The sequence below is a fragment of the Sarcophilus harrisii genome, chromosome 4 (assembly GCF_902635505.1).
Source record: "Sarcophilus harrisii chromosome 4, mSarHar1.11, whole genome shotgun sequence".
NCBI lineage: Eukaryota > Metazoa > Chordata > Mammalia > Dasyuromorphia > Dasyuridae > Sarcophilus > Sarcophilus harrisii.
Window position 1 is genome coordinate 426,490,559 of NC_045429.1, and position 17,461 is coordinate 426,508,019.

Sequence of the window (17,461 nt, forward strand, 5' to 3'; positions counted from 1 at the left end):
CTGCTTTTCTCATTGATCGAGATGATTTTGTACTTTATTCTTGCTTCATAAACTCCCATATTAAAAAAAAAAAAAAAAAAAAAACTTGGAGAGGTAAGCTTATTTCCTCTACGCTACAATGTTGCATCAAGAAGTTGTTACTATGTCGCTATTTGTGCTGTTTCCTTTGTTAAAAGGAAGGTTTCGGTGTGATGGGGGAAAGGACATTTCCAGAAGTGACAAAGACCGGGACAGCGCGTTTTCTTTGTCTTTTTAACTTCGTTCACGAGGTCTGGGACGCTGGAGCCGGGCGAGGGCGAGTCAGCTTCCAGTCTCCCGGTTTCTCGTTAAACCACGAGCCTTGCCCTGTGCCCTGCTCCCGCTCCGGGCCTACAACTCCCAGAGAGCCCCGCGGCTCTCACGGCGTAGCGCAAGCGCCTGACCTGGATAAGGCCCTGCGATTGGAGGGGCGGGTTTAGCCAATAGGATAAAGCATTGTTGAGTAGTCCAGACTAGCCGGTCAGGGAGGGAGGAAGGAGGCAAGATGGTGTTGGAAAGCACTATGGTGTGGTAAGAGACCGGCTCCGGGGCGAGGGAAGGGAGCGGTCGGAGCGGGGAGGTCGAGGAGCTGCCGCCGGCCGTCCTCGAGAAGGGGCACAAGGGAATTCCGGCTCGTGCCCAGGCGGCGGCGGCGGCGGCGGCGGCCCCGGGCGGATTCCCTGAGTCATCCCGGGGGCCAGGCTGGAGGGGGCGGGAGAGGCCGGCCCGGGCCCGGGGCCCTTCGCGGCGCCGCCAGGGCGGCCTTTCCCCGGCGCTCCGCTGGCCGAGCCTGGGCCCAGGAAGCCTCCTCCTCGGGCTCCCGGCGCCCGGTTGCCCGGGGGTCGTGCCCCGAGAGCCGGGGGACCTCGGCGTTTGTCTGCGGGCGCCACCACGGGCAAAGAGGCGGGCCCGCGGCCGGGAACTTTGCTTAGCGGTGGTGCTGGGTTCCGATCCGCCTCCGCGCCGTGCATGACTCGCCTGGCCTTGGAAAGTTTGCGTTCGATTGTAAGTCCCAATAAGGGGAGCGGTTTGGGGGAAACCTCCCTGAAGAGAGGCAGGGAGCTGGGGGAGGAGGACAAGGGCTCCCCGGGAGAAGCGGAGAGACCTAGCGGGAGCACGGAGGGGCCAAAGACGAGGGAGGCGGGTCTGAATATCGGCATCCAAAGACCTTAGTACCCTATTCCCTCCCCCGCCCCCCAGTCTTTGCAGACTTACCTCTTGCTGCCCAAAAGCTCCTCTTGGGTCTTCAGGCCTCCTCCTGGTGGGCACGAATAGCACACTCCATCTCTGGGCATTTTCCCGGCTGTCTCCCATACCTGGAGTGCTCCATTTGGGCTTTGTGCAGGAACTCGTAATTAATCTCTCTTCCTTCCATGCCTTCTCTTTTGCTAATCCTGTAGGTAGCTTGCTTTGTATATAGTTGCTGGCATAATGGCCTCAGCTGTCGGATTGCAAACTTCTCGAGGACAGGGACTGTTTTGTTTCTCTTTTTGTATCCCTGATGCTGATTTTTAGCACAATGCCTGCCAAATTGGCACTTAACGATCGATGTTTATTGAATTGAATTATAGCGTAAGAAGGGCCTGGGGAAGAAGGTGTGAGCCAAGAAGTGCCAAAGTTAATGTGTTCAGGGAGCAATAAGTAGATCAAATAGACTAGTAGGGTAGGGTGGAAGTGATAAATAAAGACTGGTAGTGAAAAGTGGAGAAGGAGCCAGATTGCTAAAGGTCTTGATTCCTTGAAAGGAGTTTGAACTTTATCTTATAGGCAATACGAGCTCGTTTGTTTGAAGGCTCTTGATGAAGATGAAATTGTAGTGCAAGGTAGTTTTTTAGGATTAATGTAGTAGCAGTTTAGATGTACTGGAAAAGGGAAAGACTGAAAGCAACAAGCCAGTTTACTTCAGTAATATGGACCTAGAGTGGTTTTTAATGGGCATGTTAAGTAAGGAACATATTTGAGAAACTTGAAAGGTAGAATAGAGTCTTAACATGACAGTGACTGATGGGGCAGGAAGAGTTAGAGATGTTTTTAACTCTGTGCATTAGGTTAAGGTAATTGACATAAATAGAAAAATTCAGTTTTGGATGTTGGATTTTGAGAAAAGGTGGGGAGTTTAGACAGGGCTCTCCTGGCACAAATTTCTAGTAGATACAGAAATGAGAGGAGAGAGATGTCATTCTGTCAAGATTTACATATATAATGTCTACTGTGTAACTGTAGGAAAATATTTTTAAAAATAGAGTGTAATCCTTGACCTAAAAGAGATTACAAGCTAATTTAGTTTAAGGTTAAATCTGTCCTTGTGTGCTGTGGCTTTCTTGAAGATGGGGGACATTTCTGTCTTTACTATTTGTTTGAGGACTCTTTGTCATTTGGCTGTATCTTTTCCATTCCTTCTCCATGTATTTATTCATCGTGCAGTATTTTTCTTATACTTAGTAACTATTTGGACTGTTCCAAAAGCTTTTGTTTCACTTTTCAAGGAATTTGAATTCAGATTGATTCTGGAAGTCTCTTGTTCAAAACACTTCTTATCCTTTTTGGGAAAAGATAGCTAATTAGGATCAGGGAGGTTATAATTATCTTAATGTGACTTAAATTTTTTGTGGCTTAGATTCAGCTCATTTTTAATACTAAAATAATGTATCTCTGAAGAAAAAGGGGCCTGGAAGATCATATATTCCAGCCCCTTCTTGGAATCCATCTTTATACTGTCTGTGTTAGGGGATCCATTCTCTGCCTAACAATCCTTCCGTGATAGAGAGCTTACTGTCTACCAAGATAATCCATTCCATTTTTGGACAATTATTATTGTTAGGAATTTTTCCTTGTATGAAACCTAAATAAGCCTCCACATTTTTCTAATTTTGTCCTTTAGGACCAAGCAGAAAAAAATCAAAGGATTTCAGAATTGGAATGGATCTCAATTCATATAATTCAGTGGTTTCCAAGTTTACTTTTTAAAAAATTGCCACATATCCCATGGTACTAATTTTACAGCTATTATGTATAGACTGAGAAAATGCATAATGACAAAATGCTGTTAAAAATTCACTAGCTTTCAAATTAATTTGTAGTGTATTAATAACAGCATCTACATACATTTAAAGAGTAGTAATATATTTGTGAGACATTATTCATCTATAGAAGATATAATTTTTTTTTTTTAATAGCCTTTTATTTACAGGATATATACATGGGTAACTTTACAGCATTAACAATTGCCAAACCTCTTGTTCCAATTTTTCACCTCTTACCCCCCCACCCCCTCCCCTAAATGGCAGGATGACCAGTAGATGTTAAATATATTAAAATATAACTTAGATACACAATAAGTATACATGACCAAAACAGATATAATTTTTTTAAAAAAATGATACTAATACATTTAATGTGACTGGTGGTTTTTTTTAATTGTTGGAGAAAGTTGGTTGAAGTGGTAAAAGTTTAAACCACAGATTTGGTTCCACAAATAGTTTCTTTCAATATTTAAATTTCAGTGTAACAAGTGCAGAAAATCTACTTTTGTAAATGTATGTTGTAGAAAAAGGTATTTTACAGACTTAACTGACATAACTAACATCCAGGCAGAATTATACTTTTGTGTAAAGATTAATTTTAAAGAATGGTCACATGAAAGTTCTTTAAGATGGACTTGTTCTTTTGATGTGAGATCTGGGAATATGGTATCACTAACATTGAATGTAGGCTTTTTTAATACATTTGTGTCTTGAGTTAGAAGTGGGAAAATAATTCCACAGCTGCCCACGCAAATGTATCTGCAGACCTTTTCTTAATAATTGAATAACATGTTGACACTACAAGTGTCAACAGTTCACATATTGAAGTTTAATAATATCCTGGAGAATAGGTTATTTAGCCTTTTTAAAAACACTTTAGGGGGGATCCTGTTATCTTCCAAGGTAGCTCATGATGGCACAACAGATATTTGAAGACAGTGATATCTTTACCTACTTTCATGTCTTTTTCCAGGAAGACCCTGCCTAACTCTTTTCATCTTGAGTACCTCTCAGATTGATCCCTCTCCCGGGCCTCAGTGCTTTCTTCTTTCTTCTATTTTTTTTCCTTCTGAGACTTTTTAGCCTCTTTCCCACACTATTATTTGATGTATGCTGAACTAGTAAAAGCATTTCACTGTCAGGTGAGCTACAGCATTAGAATTTGGTGTAGATTCATGTCCATCAAAGACAAAAATGAATTTTGATTCTCCTCCTGTAACATCCTTCAGTTAGCTCAGATCATTACATGTGGACCACATTCATGTACTTGTTTCTCCATGGGCCAAAGCTTTACATCCCTCATTGTTGCTTGAAGATTGAAAGGGAAATGATAAAGGAAAGTTTGGAAAACTCCCATCCTTTAAACCTCTTTTTCATAATTTGATTTGGCTTCCTTGCCTGTCCCATCTTGTATCAAGGCTGCTGATGGAACTTCAAGGAACCAAAGTATAGAGAAGTAACAAAAGAACTGGATATGGAGTTAAGTTCACTTCCCAATTATAACAGTTACTAGGATCATAAGATTAGAGCTGGAAGATACTTTAAAAGAACCAAATTAAGGGTCAGAGAGGTGCTATGAGATATCCAATGCCACTCATGCAGTAGGTGGCAGAAACTGGCTGAGTGATCATCAGCAAACCGGGAAACCTTTCATCCTCAGTTTCCTCATCAGTAAAATGGGAAGGATGAGACTTATTCTTAGTTTACCCAAATTTGAGAATATCCTTTTTAAACCTTAAAGTATTATATAGATTTTCTCTTTTCTTTAGCTAGTTTGTATCTTCCTTGTTTGCATTGGTATGTGTGCCGTTTTGCAAATATTCTTAAATTTTGCCTGCTTCTGGGAAACTTCCAGTTTAATGGGAGACATGGAATATTAACAAATCAAAGATTTAAGAATGCTTAGAAAATAGCATGTGGATAAGTACAAATAGAATATCATAATGCGCAAGTGCCAGGAGATATTGAAGGCTCTCAAGTAAAGTCTTAGAATTCAGACTTGCCAAGAATAGTGTTCATTCCTGACCCTGTACCTGACCCCACAGTGTTGATAACAGCGAGTATATGCGGAATGGGGATTTCCTGCCCACCCGGCTACAGGCCCAGCAGGATGCAGTCAACATAGTATGTCACTCCAAGACACGAAGCAACCCCGAGAACAACGTGGGACTCATCACACTGGCCAAGTACGGAGGTTGGACTTGGTGGGCTGGGTTGTTATTTTTTCATGAATCAATCCATTTGTGGATTACTTGAAATAGGCTGCACACTCTTACTACTCTTGTGTGATCACTTAGATATTCTAATTCACTTTAATAGTCTGGATAAACCATAATACGGGAGAAAAACGGGTAGGGAAACCTATGCTATAGTCTATTCCAGAAGCAATTAAGAATGACTTGGATTATTGATGTCGCTTTGCATTGACCACTGACAATTGACCATAACTCTCAACCAATGTCATCTCAAGAATGGATTTGGAAAAGAGAATTTAGACAAGAGGGACAGGATAGAAACAGAAGGGTGGAATATTTTTCAGCCCCTTCCCCCCCCCCAAAAAAAAAAAAAAAGAGGACAGGATTGGATTGTGGTCTTGTCAGCATATCTATGCTCATTAATTTCTGTAGAGAAAGTCCAACAGTAGTACTTGTCCTAAAGGAGGGGAAAAAGACAATCTGCACGTAGGAAATTCCCTCTTCAATGGGAGAAACTAGACATATGTGCAAATGAAAAATATGTGTAAATTATAGTAATCCTAAAATGAAAAGGTGATTGGAGCAGGAGGCATTTCTGCTGACCTGGATTTACTTGACTTACTGTCCTTTTTCTAGTGACTGTGAAGTACTCACTACACTAACCCCTGACACTGGCCGCATTTTGTCCAAGCTTCACACAGTTCAACCCAAGGGCAAGATTACCTTTTGTACTGGCATTCGAGTTGCCCACGTAAGTGTGACAGACCTGCCTGACTCTGGTTCTATGGGGCTTTCGTGCCAGCTTTTCTTCTTTCACATAATCTTCCTCTACCTCCCCATGTAATGTTGATCTAGAGGTAGTTATTCTTGAGAGTGGAAGAGTACAAGATTCAGGGGATGTGGGAAGTAGGGAATGACTTTGGTGTAGAGATATTATAGCCTTTCCCACTGTCCAAAGCACTGAAAGGATGTTGGGGTTTAGACCTTGGAGAGGTCTGGGTCTTGGAGGAAGGAGAAGTAAGACCAGTGAGATTTTCTTTCCTAGAAATGATAAGAAAGGCCTCCTTCTCTGGGCAGGGCGTGATTCAGTGGGCAGGCTGGGTTGGCTCTGAGACTAGGATCCTTCTTCTTTCCCCACAAGTTGGCTCTGAAACACAGACAAGGAAAGAATCACAAGATGCGGATCATTGCCTTTGTGGGCAGCCCCGTAGAAGACAACGAGAAGGATGTGAGTCTAGCCAGAGGACAGAAGGGAGGTGGGGTAGGATGGAACGGGAGCCAGGGGACACGGGACTATGAACCATATTCTGTGACTTAGATGGGCAGGGAGGCTTGGGAGGCTGGGCCTTCCTCCATGGAGTCCTCACAGTACTAGGCCCAGGAAGAGCAATATGTGTGTCTGGAGAGTCCCGTTTCCTCAGGCCTGGAGCGGGGCAGTTGGGTGAAGGGCTGTGTCTGGCGGGGCTGGGGTCGAACTTGTCTCTGGTTATGAAAGGAACAACCAGTGATTCCTAAGATGCAACCTGAAATAAGGAGGTACAGGCTTCCTCTCGCAGTTTGGAAACTTAGTGTATGACAGTTAATCCCTCTGAGCCTTTGGGGTTTTTTGGTTTGTTTGTTTTGGTTTTTTTATTTTTAAAACAGGAAACGTAATTATAGCTAGTTTAAGGTTGTTATAGCATATTACATTTATTGTTTCATTCAGTTAGTGATGTTCATATTCTCCACCTCACAGGTTATTCTGGAGAAAGCACTTAGTAAATCTGTATAACTGTGAGTTATACTTTGTATAAATGTGAGTTTCCATGTATTTTATTTTATCTTTCATTTTCTCAACTCCCTTTGAAGCTGGTGAAGCTAGCAAAGCGGCTAAAGAAAGAAAAAGTGAATGTTGACATTATCAACTTTGGGGAGGAGGTAAGTGGGGGTTAGCCGGGATCCTGACTTGAACAAACTAACAGGGAAGACTCTTTAGGGGTGGTAAAAAGAAATTCCTTATTTAGAGGAATATCTTCCCTGGGATAGCTACAGGGATGGAAAACAAATGTTGGAAGACTGAAGTTTGAGTAGTGAGATCAGCCATCCCCTGTTATTCTTCACTCCAGGAGGCAAACACAGACAAACTGACAGCCTTTGTGAACACACTAAATGGCAAAGATGGGACCGGTTCGCATCTGGTAACAGTACCCCCTGGGCCCAGCCTGGCTGATGCCCTCATCAGCTCCCCTATCCTGGCCGGAGAAGGTGGTGCCATGCTGGGGCTGGGGGCCAGTGACTTCGAGTTTGGGGTGGATCCCAGCGCCGATCCTGAACTGGCCCTGGTGAGAGCCCCCAGAAACCCTCACCATCCCTCCTATTCCTACTTCCCTGCATCATCTCTAGGATTCTTAGTCCTTCATTCAACAAATATTCTTTGTATAACTACTAAGTGCAAGACACTGCTCTTAGCTCCATCTCTTTACCTCATGCTGTTAAATACCCCTCCCCACTGCCCCTGACTCTTAATTACCCAGTCCCTGAAGGCTCCAGTCTCAGATTGTCTCAAAACTGCTTTTTGAATCATTTTCCTCCAGTCCTCACAGTTTGATCCCCAAACACATCTGGTCCCCTTCTTGTCCCACCACCCAGTTGTTCTCTTCAGCCTTTCTCCTGAAGCACAGACCAGAGCCTGCTCTGCTGTGCTCTTGCTCCAAAGCCCTCCCCCTACCCCGCCCCCCCTCCCCAATCTTCTTAGAGCTGATTCCCCCCATCCCTGGCCTTCTCTTCCCTCAGGCACTTCGGGTGTCCATGGAAGAACAGCGACAAAGGCAGGAGGAGGAGGCCAGACGGGCAGCTGCGGCTTCTGCTGCAGAGGCCGGCATTGCCACAACTGGGACTGAAGGTGGGGGTGAGATATGGGGACCGAAGGCTGGGGAGCCTCGGGTCCAGGAGCAGGAAGAGGTCCATGGGGCCAAATGGGGGGTGGGGGGTGGGAGAAAAGGTCCTAACGGGAGAACGACGTCCCCCTTGTTTTGCTCCCCCCCAACTTCCCAGATTCAGATGACGCCCTGCTGAAGATGACCATCAATCAGCAGGAATTTGGTCGGAGTGGGCTCCCCGACTTAAGCAGCATGACTGAAGAGGAGCAGATTGCATATGCCATGCAGATGTCTTTGCAGGGAAACGGTGAGGGAAGGCAGAGAGGGCAGAGAGGGCCCCGGGGAGAGGAGCAGAAAGGGGGCTAACCTGTGCCTCGCTTTTCCAGAGTTTGTCCAGGCAGAATCGGGGGACCTTGATGCCGGCTCCGCTATGGACACCTCTGAGCCCGCCAAGGTAAGACTTGTCCCCTCGCCTCCAGGGCTCCAATTCCAGCCTCTCCCCGCCGGGTCTGTGACCATTGTGGCCTGTCTGGGGGACCCCAGTCTGAGGAAAGAAGACTAGACAGTCCCAGGAGAAGCAGGGAGCCCAGGTGACGAGGGTCTGGGGATCCCGCCTTCCTTTGGCTCCCTGGCCTGGGTACAGTCAGGCTTAGCAGATGGAACTTCTGATGTCTCCCTGCTCCAAGGTTAACCTTGTCGTTTCCCTAGGAGGAGGATGACTATGACGTGATGCAAGACCCCGAGTTCCTGCAGAGCGTCCTGGAGAATCTTCCAGGCGTGGACCCCAACAATGAGGCCATCCGAAACGCCATGGGATCTCTGGCCTCCCAAGCCACCAAGGATGGCAAAAAGGAGAAGAAAGAGGAAGATAAGAAGTGAGGAGGCTGGAAGGGGAGGGGCGCTCAGTCTCCTCCCCAAAAAAAGGCCAAAAAGGGTATGGGGGGAGTTGTTCACATAGTGTTTAGGTGATGGTCTTGTGTAACAGTTACAACTGAAATAAAATTTGGTGATTTTTTTTTTTCCTTAAAACTCAAAACCACCACTTTGTGGGAGGGGGAGAAGCTGCACCAAGAAGAAGGGGTTTTTTAGCTCCGGTGTTCAATGTCGGAAATAGATAAAGGAGCCTGGAAATGAGGGAGCTGTGTTCCTGGGGTGGAAGAAAAGGAAGTTTGCCAAACAAGGCAGAGGAAATGGGAAATCCAGTTTTAGGAGGAGCTGGAAGCCGTCTTCCTATACAAATGAAGAAACTGAACTCCAGACACTCAAGGGCCTGTTGGGGATCACAGCGACTGAGCCCTCAGACCCACCCACCCCCATCCAAGCTCTTCTGGTTAAACCTCGGTGGCCTTTATCTTCCCACAGTGGGAGATGTTGGTTCTGCACCAGACAGACAGAGGGGAAGGCTGATGGTTTCCAGGGACTCTGCCCTGCCTGATGCCTCGTTCCAGGATGTGGGACTGGTTCATGCTCGTGGATCAGGGATCAGAACAAGTTGGTAGGATGTCTGCAATTTAGCTAGTGTGGCCCACCCATAGCCCGTCTCCCCAGGCACTCAATTTTCAGCATCAGAACAGCTTTGTAGAAGTCATTTCCCTGCCTCCCTCCTTTGCCCTTTTCTCACCATTTGGGCTTTTTGGCGTGGGCAACAAACCTTTGGGCAACGGAGAGGTGAGGCTGAAGAGACGGCTTTGAGTCTGTCCTGCTGCACTGAGAGGATGTGATGGGCATGGCAGTTGCCCTGAGAATTAAAGGAATTGTGAGACATGGGGAAGCTCCGCCATGGGAGCACAGAGCAGGTGGCTGGGGTGCTTGGGAGTGATTGTGTTCCTTAGACAATCGATGTCCTGGGTTCTTCTGCTCTTACCGTGAAGTTTTCTCCTTGCCCCGGAGGAGGAGCACGTGCTCCTCTTTTTCAGTCCATGGTGCCGCAGGTGTCCAAATCGGGTCAGAGCTACAATGGATAGAAATGGGCTATAGGCAAACGTAATGGATGAGGGGGCGTGTGTCCCTCTGGATGATGAGAGGGACAGGGAGCATTGTGTCTTCCCGAGGCTGAGCCCAGGACCTGGGGCACAGGTGGACTTCCAGAGAGGCAGCTATTGCGTCTGGCTCCTTGCTAGGTCACTCTGGTACACGGGCCAGCTCGAGCTAGAATTTACAGAGTATTGACCTGCCTTGGGAGGAGCTCCCCCACCACAGAACTTCCTCTCCCAGTGTCCCCAGGATCTGGGCTTATTCCTGTCTCCTTTATCAAAGTGCTAGTGTCTTCTTGATAGTCATGGTTGTTTTCAATCTCCATGCCTCATTAATAACTGATATTTATATAGGGCTTTAAAGACTGCAAAGAATTGGAATTGTCACTTCCATTTTATAAATGAAATGGGGTCCTGGTTATAACTTGCTCGTGGTCACATGGTATTAAGTGCCAGATGGGCAATTCAAGTCCTTATCTGTCACCAGCCTCACCAACAATCTTTACACTCCCCACACCTCACTTTCCAAGTGCTCCCCTTCTGCCTTCTGTCCCGGGTGCCCAAAAATATATGTTCTCTTCCATTCTGTGTGTCCCAGTCTCTGCGGAGACTTCCCACTCTGGCTTCTCTACACTGCTCCCATCTATCCAATCCCCTTAGTCCCAGGGCTGGGGGATTTCCTGGGCTGAAGCCAGACCTTCCTTGAAGAGTTAAAGTTAATAAACAACCTACCTACTTGTTTTGAGGAGGGAAAAGAAAAGGATTATTATATGTAGCTTATAATCTGCATTGGGAGGATTGAGTTTCCTCAGACTCTAAAGGGAAGAAGTGCTGAAGTCTTCAATTTATATCACTTGGGGATAGGAGAGAATTTCTTTACAAATGACAAGAAACTAGATTTTTAATATTTTTGCACAATAAAATATTTCATTATTGAATAGGACAGCCTTGTATACAGTGTCCAAAAGGAATTTGTAGTAAGTACACAGAGCCTGAATGAAATGTAAAAGGGCAAAATCATCAATAAAATTTAAAAGAAATCTTTGCAGTCATTTAGTGCTTATTGGATATATCTGATAAAAACCCAACACCAGCATCTATCAAGAATTTATCAAGATTTATGTTCAAGTCTGTTTCTGGCTAGTAACAGCCAGTTTGGAAGGAAGAAAGAAATTGTCAGTGATCACGTGAAAAATTTCCCAACTTTTAAACCACTTTGAGAAATTGCGTTAATTATCGAGGTTAAATAATTGCGGGGGGCGGGGAAATGGGCACCCTATGAAACTACTCAAGCTATGAAATTAGTGCGATCTTTTTGGATAAGCAGGAGGGCATACAGTAAATTTCAAAATGGTCACTAGATGGCGCAGTGGATACAGCAGTACAGTCAAGAAGACTTCAAATGGATCTCCTATGCTAGCTGGGAGGAGCTTGCCTCAGTTTGCTCATCTGTGATTTCATAGAGTGGGAGAAGGAAATGGCCAAAAAATTCCAGTTTCTTGGCCAAGAGAATCCCAAATGGGATCAAAGAAGAGTTGTTCATGGCTGAACAACAAAAATTTCAAAACTAGTAAGCCTTTTTGACCTAGTGATTCTCCTAGACCTAGGAGTCTTAAATATATTATTAAAATATTTATGGACAATAGTAACTTTGTTTAAAAATAGCACAAATGATTTTTTTTAAATAGCACAAGTTAGGAACAATACATATCTCCATTGATTAGGAAATGATCACAGAAACTGCTATGTTAATATGATGGAATATTATTGTGCCATTGAGAAAGAAGAATGAAGAGTATAAATGTAGGAGGAACATCAAATGTAACATAAAGTGACAAAATCAGAATCACATGTACCCTGACTAATAACAAAATAAATACATACAGAAGTAAAAGATCATTAGGGAACTTGGGTAGCAGATGGGACATTTTTTCCTACTGTTTCATTCACTTATTAGATATGCACTTATTAAAGTAAATATAAGTGTACAGTTTTTATTGAAAAGGTTTGTGGATGGTTACTGTTTGGGATTTTTAAAAAAATTGTAATGATTTCAATTGTAAACACTCCTCACTCTACTAAGGTCAGGATTTCAACATGTGTTCTAACCTAGGATCAGGAGTTATCTTAGATGTGGGTGAAAGTCTCAGGATGCCAGTTTGGTGGTATACGTCAATTTTAATACCCCTCTGAGCACCAGCCCTGAAAAATACAATTTTGTAGAAAAGAAACTTGAAAATCTCCAGACTTAGTACTATTATTCAAATACAATTTGTAAGGACCAGCCTAAAAGCTGGTCAGAATGCTAAACAATGGTAACTAATTTTGTGGATGGTAGGTTTTCATAACAAAAGTGACCCCAATGGACCCCTTTGTTTCTACTCCGGGATTCCTTTGCATATAAATCTGTGTGCTGAGAGCCTTGGGATCCCTCCTCACCCAACCCCCCCTTCCCATACAGTTCTGGTCTGATATTAAGGAAAGTCCTCCAAATAGTGAGGAAACACAATTTTCTTGTCTCTAGCACTGAGCACAATACAGGGTACATAATAGATACATAATAAATGTTTGATCAATAAACATCTGTGGGCTGGGTTCTGTGCTCAGCTCTGGGAGTACAAAAAAGGGCAAAAGACAGTTCCATCCCTCAAGGAGCCTACAATTTACTTCATACAGAGTAAGTAACATATAGGATTAATAGGAAAGAACCTGGAATTAGGAGGAATTGGAGAAAGAAGGCTTCCTGTGGAAAGTGGAATTTTGTTGTGACTTGAAAGAAGCCTAAGAGGTTAGTGGTCTGGATGGAGGAAGGAGAGTATCCCAGGCGTGGGGGATGACCAGAAAGAATGCCCAGAGCCTTGTTCTGGAACAGCCAGGAGGTCAGTGTCACTGGCTCAAAGAGTACTGAACTGGGAGTAAGGTTAAGAAGACTAGAAAGATAGGAAGGGCTTGACAGATCATTTTATGTTTGCTCCTGGAGACAATAGGAAGCCCCTAAAGTTTATTGAGTAGGGGGATAACGTGGTCAAAATTATGCTTTAGGAACACCATTTTAATAGTTAAATGGAGGATGAATTGGAATAGGGAGAGACTTGAGGCAAGCAAACCCTTGAACAGACCCCAGGCACGGGGTGGGGGGGTATGGTACTAGAATGTAGGCGTTGCCAAAGGAAGGGAGGGGACGTGTTCAAGAAGTGTTGCAAAGGTGAAATCTGCAGGCCTTGCCAAGAGACTGGGTATGGGGGAGTGAGATAACGAGGAGTCCAGAAAGACATCTAAGTTATGAGTCTGAGGGACTGGAGGATGATGGCGTCCTCCACAGTAACGATCAAAGTAGGAGGTGGGGATGATTAAGGACCAAAGATAGCGAGGGGAGTTTTGGCTGTGTGGGCTTGGGGATGTCTCCTGGACACCCAGTGTGTGATAGCTCAGAATCACTGAAGATGGGAGATGGGAGGTCAGCAGGGAGTTTGGGTAGGTTTGAGAATCATTAGCACAGAGATGGGAGCTCAGATTAATGGAAGCTGAGATCATCACGTGGAGCACTAGGGAAGAAGAGGGTCTAGGACAGAACCTTGAAGGTCACCTATGGCCAGAGCCTCCTTCTCCCTTCTGGAGCCTCCGGGCTCCAGATACAGACGGGGCAGCTGGAGCTGGAGCCAGATGCAGCCGGAGAGTGCGCCCTTTTTAAGCTGAGCTCCCTCTGAGAGACAGGGCTCTGTCTGTCGGGGGGCAGTGGATTCAGGCCCCTTTTACCTGGTGAGAGACGATCCTCCGGGTCTGGGGCCCAAACAGAAACAGTGGCTATTTACGTGCACTCCGAGGCCGAGAATCCAACCACAAGCGAGGGAGGCTGGGCTTGGGCCGCAGAACGAGATGGGGAGTGCAGGGCCCAAGGGAGGCTTCTCCCCTCCCAAGGGTGGAAATTAGGCAGGAGAAGCACGGGGAAAACTGGATGTCAAGCCTGCTCTGCAGGAAGCTAGAGGGCCAAACCCCCACGTTCCTCAGCCTCTTCTCTCCAGGGACAGGTGTAGCAGGAGACCAAAGGCCCAGGGCCAAGGGCAGGTGGCTCGTGTGCACTCTGGACTGAGTTCTGGGTCTTTGAAACATTCTGGTGTGTGTGTGTGTGTGTGTGTGTGTGTGTGTGTGTTTCTGAATGTGGGCAAGCACACGTGTGTATTTACAAAGCAGAATGTAAATTCCTTAAAAAGACAATGAGGGATCCTTATTAAATTTCCCCTTGACTCAGCACTTCCCTCAAACTACCATCCCATATGTTCTCTCTTCCCTCTCATAATGGAAAAACTGCCTACATTCCTAGCCTCCAATTTGTCTCCTCACTTTTCAGTCCTTGTAACCAAATCAAAGTATCCTAAGGTTACCAAAGATTTAAATGTTAAATTCAATAGTGTTTTCTCAGTCCTTATTTCCTTGTACTCTAGCTCTTGACACTGTAGAACATCCCCTCTTCCTCAGAACTGTTTCTTCTTTCAGCTTTTCTACTCCAGAGGCTCTCCTCCTACTTGCCTGACTATTATTTGTTAGTATTTTTTGTTGAATCATCATTGATGTTCCACCTCTAAGGCTCTTGTCCTGGGCTGCCATCTTTTCTCTCTATGTAAGCTTTTTTATAAACTCCTTCGGGTTTAAGTATTTTTAAGCAAATGGTCCCCACATTTATATATGCAGCTATTAATGTGAAATTTGATTTAATTTGAATTATAAAATGATACCAGATTACCTTTAATGCAAGCCAAAATTCAGTTAATGTGGTACATATGAGCTAGTCAGTTTTAACATACTATTAATCCCAATCTATACCTCCTATTTACACTATATCTTATATGTTTTTGTTGTTCATTCATGTCTGACTGTTTGTGACCCCATTTGGGGTTTTCTTAGCAGAGTTCCTGGGAGTTCCTTATCTTCTCCAGCTCATTTTACAAATGAGGTAAATAGAGTCACGTGACTTGTCCAGGCTCACACAACCAGTAAATACCTGGGTCAGATTTGAACTCAGGAAGATGAATCTTACTGATTCTAAGCCCAGTGCTCTATCCATTGCATTATCTAGCTGATAGTCTTTCTGTGAAACACTCGGGACCATCCAGATAGCCTAAATGAAGTGTAGAAGTGACCAAAATCTTGGTATGATGACCTTGGTGTTAGGCTTTAAAAAGTACCACTCATGTCCACGTTGTCATTTCCCTGCCTCCTCCCACTAGGCTTGAAGATTATAGTAACAAAGCCTCAGTCTTTGTGTGTTCTGCCCCTTCAGTGATCTGATTTTATCCTTGTCTTTCCCTCTGTCTCTAATTCTGGCTTTATCTTTTGCCTCCTCTTTCCTGGACTTTTTTCCCCCTCTCATGTCATTCCATTCCCTTGGATTTAAGAATGGCTCCAGATTTATGAGTCAGAGTTACTGGAAAGATGATGACATCAAAAATAGGAACATATGGAGTAAGGATGGATTTTAGAGGGGATGATTACATTGTTGACTTTGAGATGCCTCTGTGATATCCAGGCGATGTCCAGCAGATAGTTGATAAGGCATGAGTAAGGAGAGAGATTAAAGCTTCAGTACATGGATTTGGGAGTCATCTGTATAATATGGTTGGAGCAGCTAGGTGAGGCACTGGATGGGTCTGGAGTCAGAAAGATTCATCTTCTTGTTCAAATCTGTTTTTAGATAGTTACTAGCTGTGTGACACTGGACAAGTCACTTATCCCTGTTTGCATCAGTTAGTTCTTCATCTGTCAAATGAGCTGAAGAAGGCAAAACTCTCCAATATCTTCACCAAAAAAAGCCCCAAATGGGGTCATGAAGAGACAGACATGAGTAAATGAACAAGAAACATAGAGCCAATAGCTGAACCCATGGAACCTGGTGAAGTTTAGAGAGAAGAGGGACCAGGACAAATTCTTGAGGGGACAAACTATTTTGGGGGCAGGACATGGATAATGCTCCAGTAAGGTCACTCTCCAAGGATTAGAAATTAAGAAGTCAGGTAGATGAGAGCAGGATAGGATGAAAAGGGAAGAAATAGTGACCAGGAGGAAAGAAGCGATCAAGAACATCAAAATTTGCAAAAAAGAAAGAAAAAAAGAAAAGAAAAAGATTAAGAGGGATGAAAATCAAAAAGAGGATATTGATTTAATAGTTAAAATGTCAATGACAACCTTGGAGAGAAGAGTTATAAATGAGTAAGGACATTGGAAGCCAGATGGCAAAGAATTGAGGAGTGAGTAGATGGTAAGAAAATGGAGAAAGCATTGTAAATAATTCTTTCTAGAAAATGGACAGCAAAGGGGAAGAAAGGGGCAGTGTGATATACTAGAAAGATCACTTGACTTGAAAGTCTGATGACCATGGTTCACATGCTTCCTTTTTGTAGACAAGTCTTTTAAACCGTTTTTTTGAATTTATTTCATCATCTGTGAAATGAGGGAGTGTCATACATCAGATAGTGTTCTGTGCCTCAGTTTAATTTGTCCTACTGCCTGGATGTGAGAAGTTAATTCTTTTCTGACCACTTTCTACCATCCTGAATACGTCTCCTCAGTGTCTTCCTATCCCATCACATTTCTTTAAAGGCTAGTTCAGTAGTCTTGTAGTTATTTTGAGGCATAATGCTAGTCTGACAACTATCTATATGATTTCTGCTCCCAAGGGTTTTCTGATTAGTTTTTGTTAACTCTCTATATGTTATGCTAAGGGGGAGTTGGGGTTACATTATTATTTATTACATAAACAATTTTATTAGTGGCAATATCTTTCTTTTGCTTAAATCTAAATTATACTTTAATTCTTCAAAAGATTTATAATTTGACTGAATGCATGTGAATATTCCTGCTGTTGATGTGGGCTATGAATATTTCATACCTTACTTGAATTGTTGGGAACTGAAACCTTCATTACCTTCCACTCAGCATTTGGGAATGAGGTTTTCAGGAAGTTAGTTTGGTCCATAGTAGACATATAGTCTATCAACAGGCTTTTTCTCAAAAGTTTTTTAGCTTGATACTGCTGTCAGAATTTACATATTTTGCTAACAGAGCCTTTAAAAACCAACAGGGACTTTGCTGCCATGATAAGGGCCTTGAAAGAGAATTTTAGAAAACACCTAAGGACCTAATTTTTCAAGACTTTATATTCTCAGGGAATATCACAGGCTTGAAGAAAAAGAAATACAAGATATATAAATATAGGATATAAAGAAAATTAATACAAAATGATGCAAATGCAAGGGAACTATCAACCAGGAGAAAGCAGGAAAGTCTTCTTCAAAGAATTGGCAATTGAATTATACCTTATGGGAAAACAGGGATTCCAATAAACAAAGCTTACTCTGTGTCAGCCACTGTATTAGATGCTGAGGACACAAAAACAAATA

General features: G+C 43.8%; 1 protein-coding gene across 3 annotated transcripts; it reads left to right on the top strand.

The window, feature by feature from the left end:
* Positions 1 to 312: 312 nt before the first annotated feature.
* PSMD4 (proteasome 26S subunit, non-ATPase 4) lies at positions 313 to 9,123 on the top strand. 3 transcript variants are annotated; one of them, XM_012549712.2, is made up of 10 exons: positions 313 to 549; positions 5,087 to 5,227; positions 5,873 to 5,987; positions 6,378 to 6,464; positions 7,085 to 7,153; positions 7,342 to 7,557; positions 8,009 to 8,123; positions 8,270 to 8,401; positions 8,481 to 8,548; positions 8,803 to 9,123. In XM_012549712.2, the coding sequence occupies exons 1-10, from the start codon at positions 524 to 526 to the stop codon at positions 8,971 to 8,973; spliced, it is 1,140 nt and encodes a 379-aa protein (XP_012405166.1). In that variant the 5' UTR covers positions 313 to 523; the 3' UTR covers positions 8,974 to 9,123. The 3 variants fall into 3 exon arrangements, with proteins under 3 accessions (XP_012405166.1, XP_003769974.1, XP_012405167.1); XM_003769926.4 differs by having other exon boundaries at positions 8,009 to 8,117; XM_012549713.3 differs by lacking the exon at positions 313 to 549 and adding an exon at positions 843 to 1,023.
* Positions 9,124 to 17,461: the final 8,338 nt, after the last annotated feature.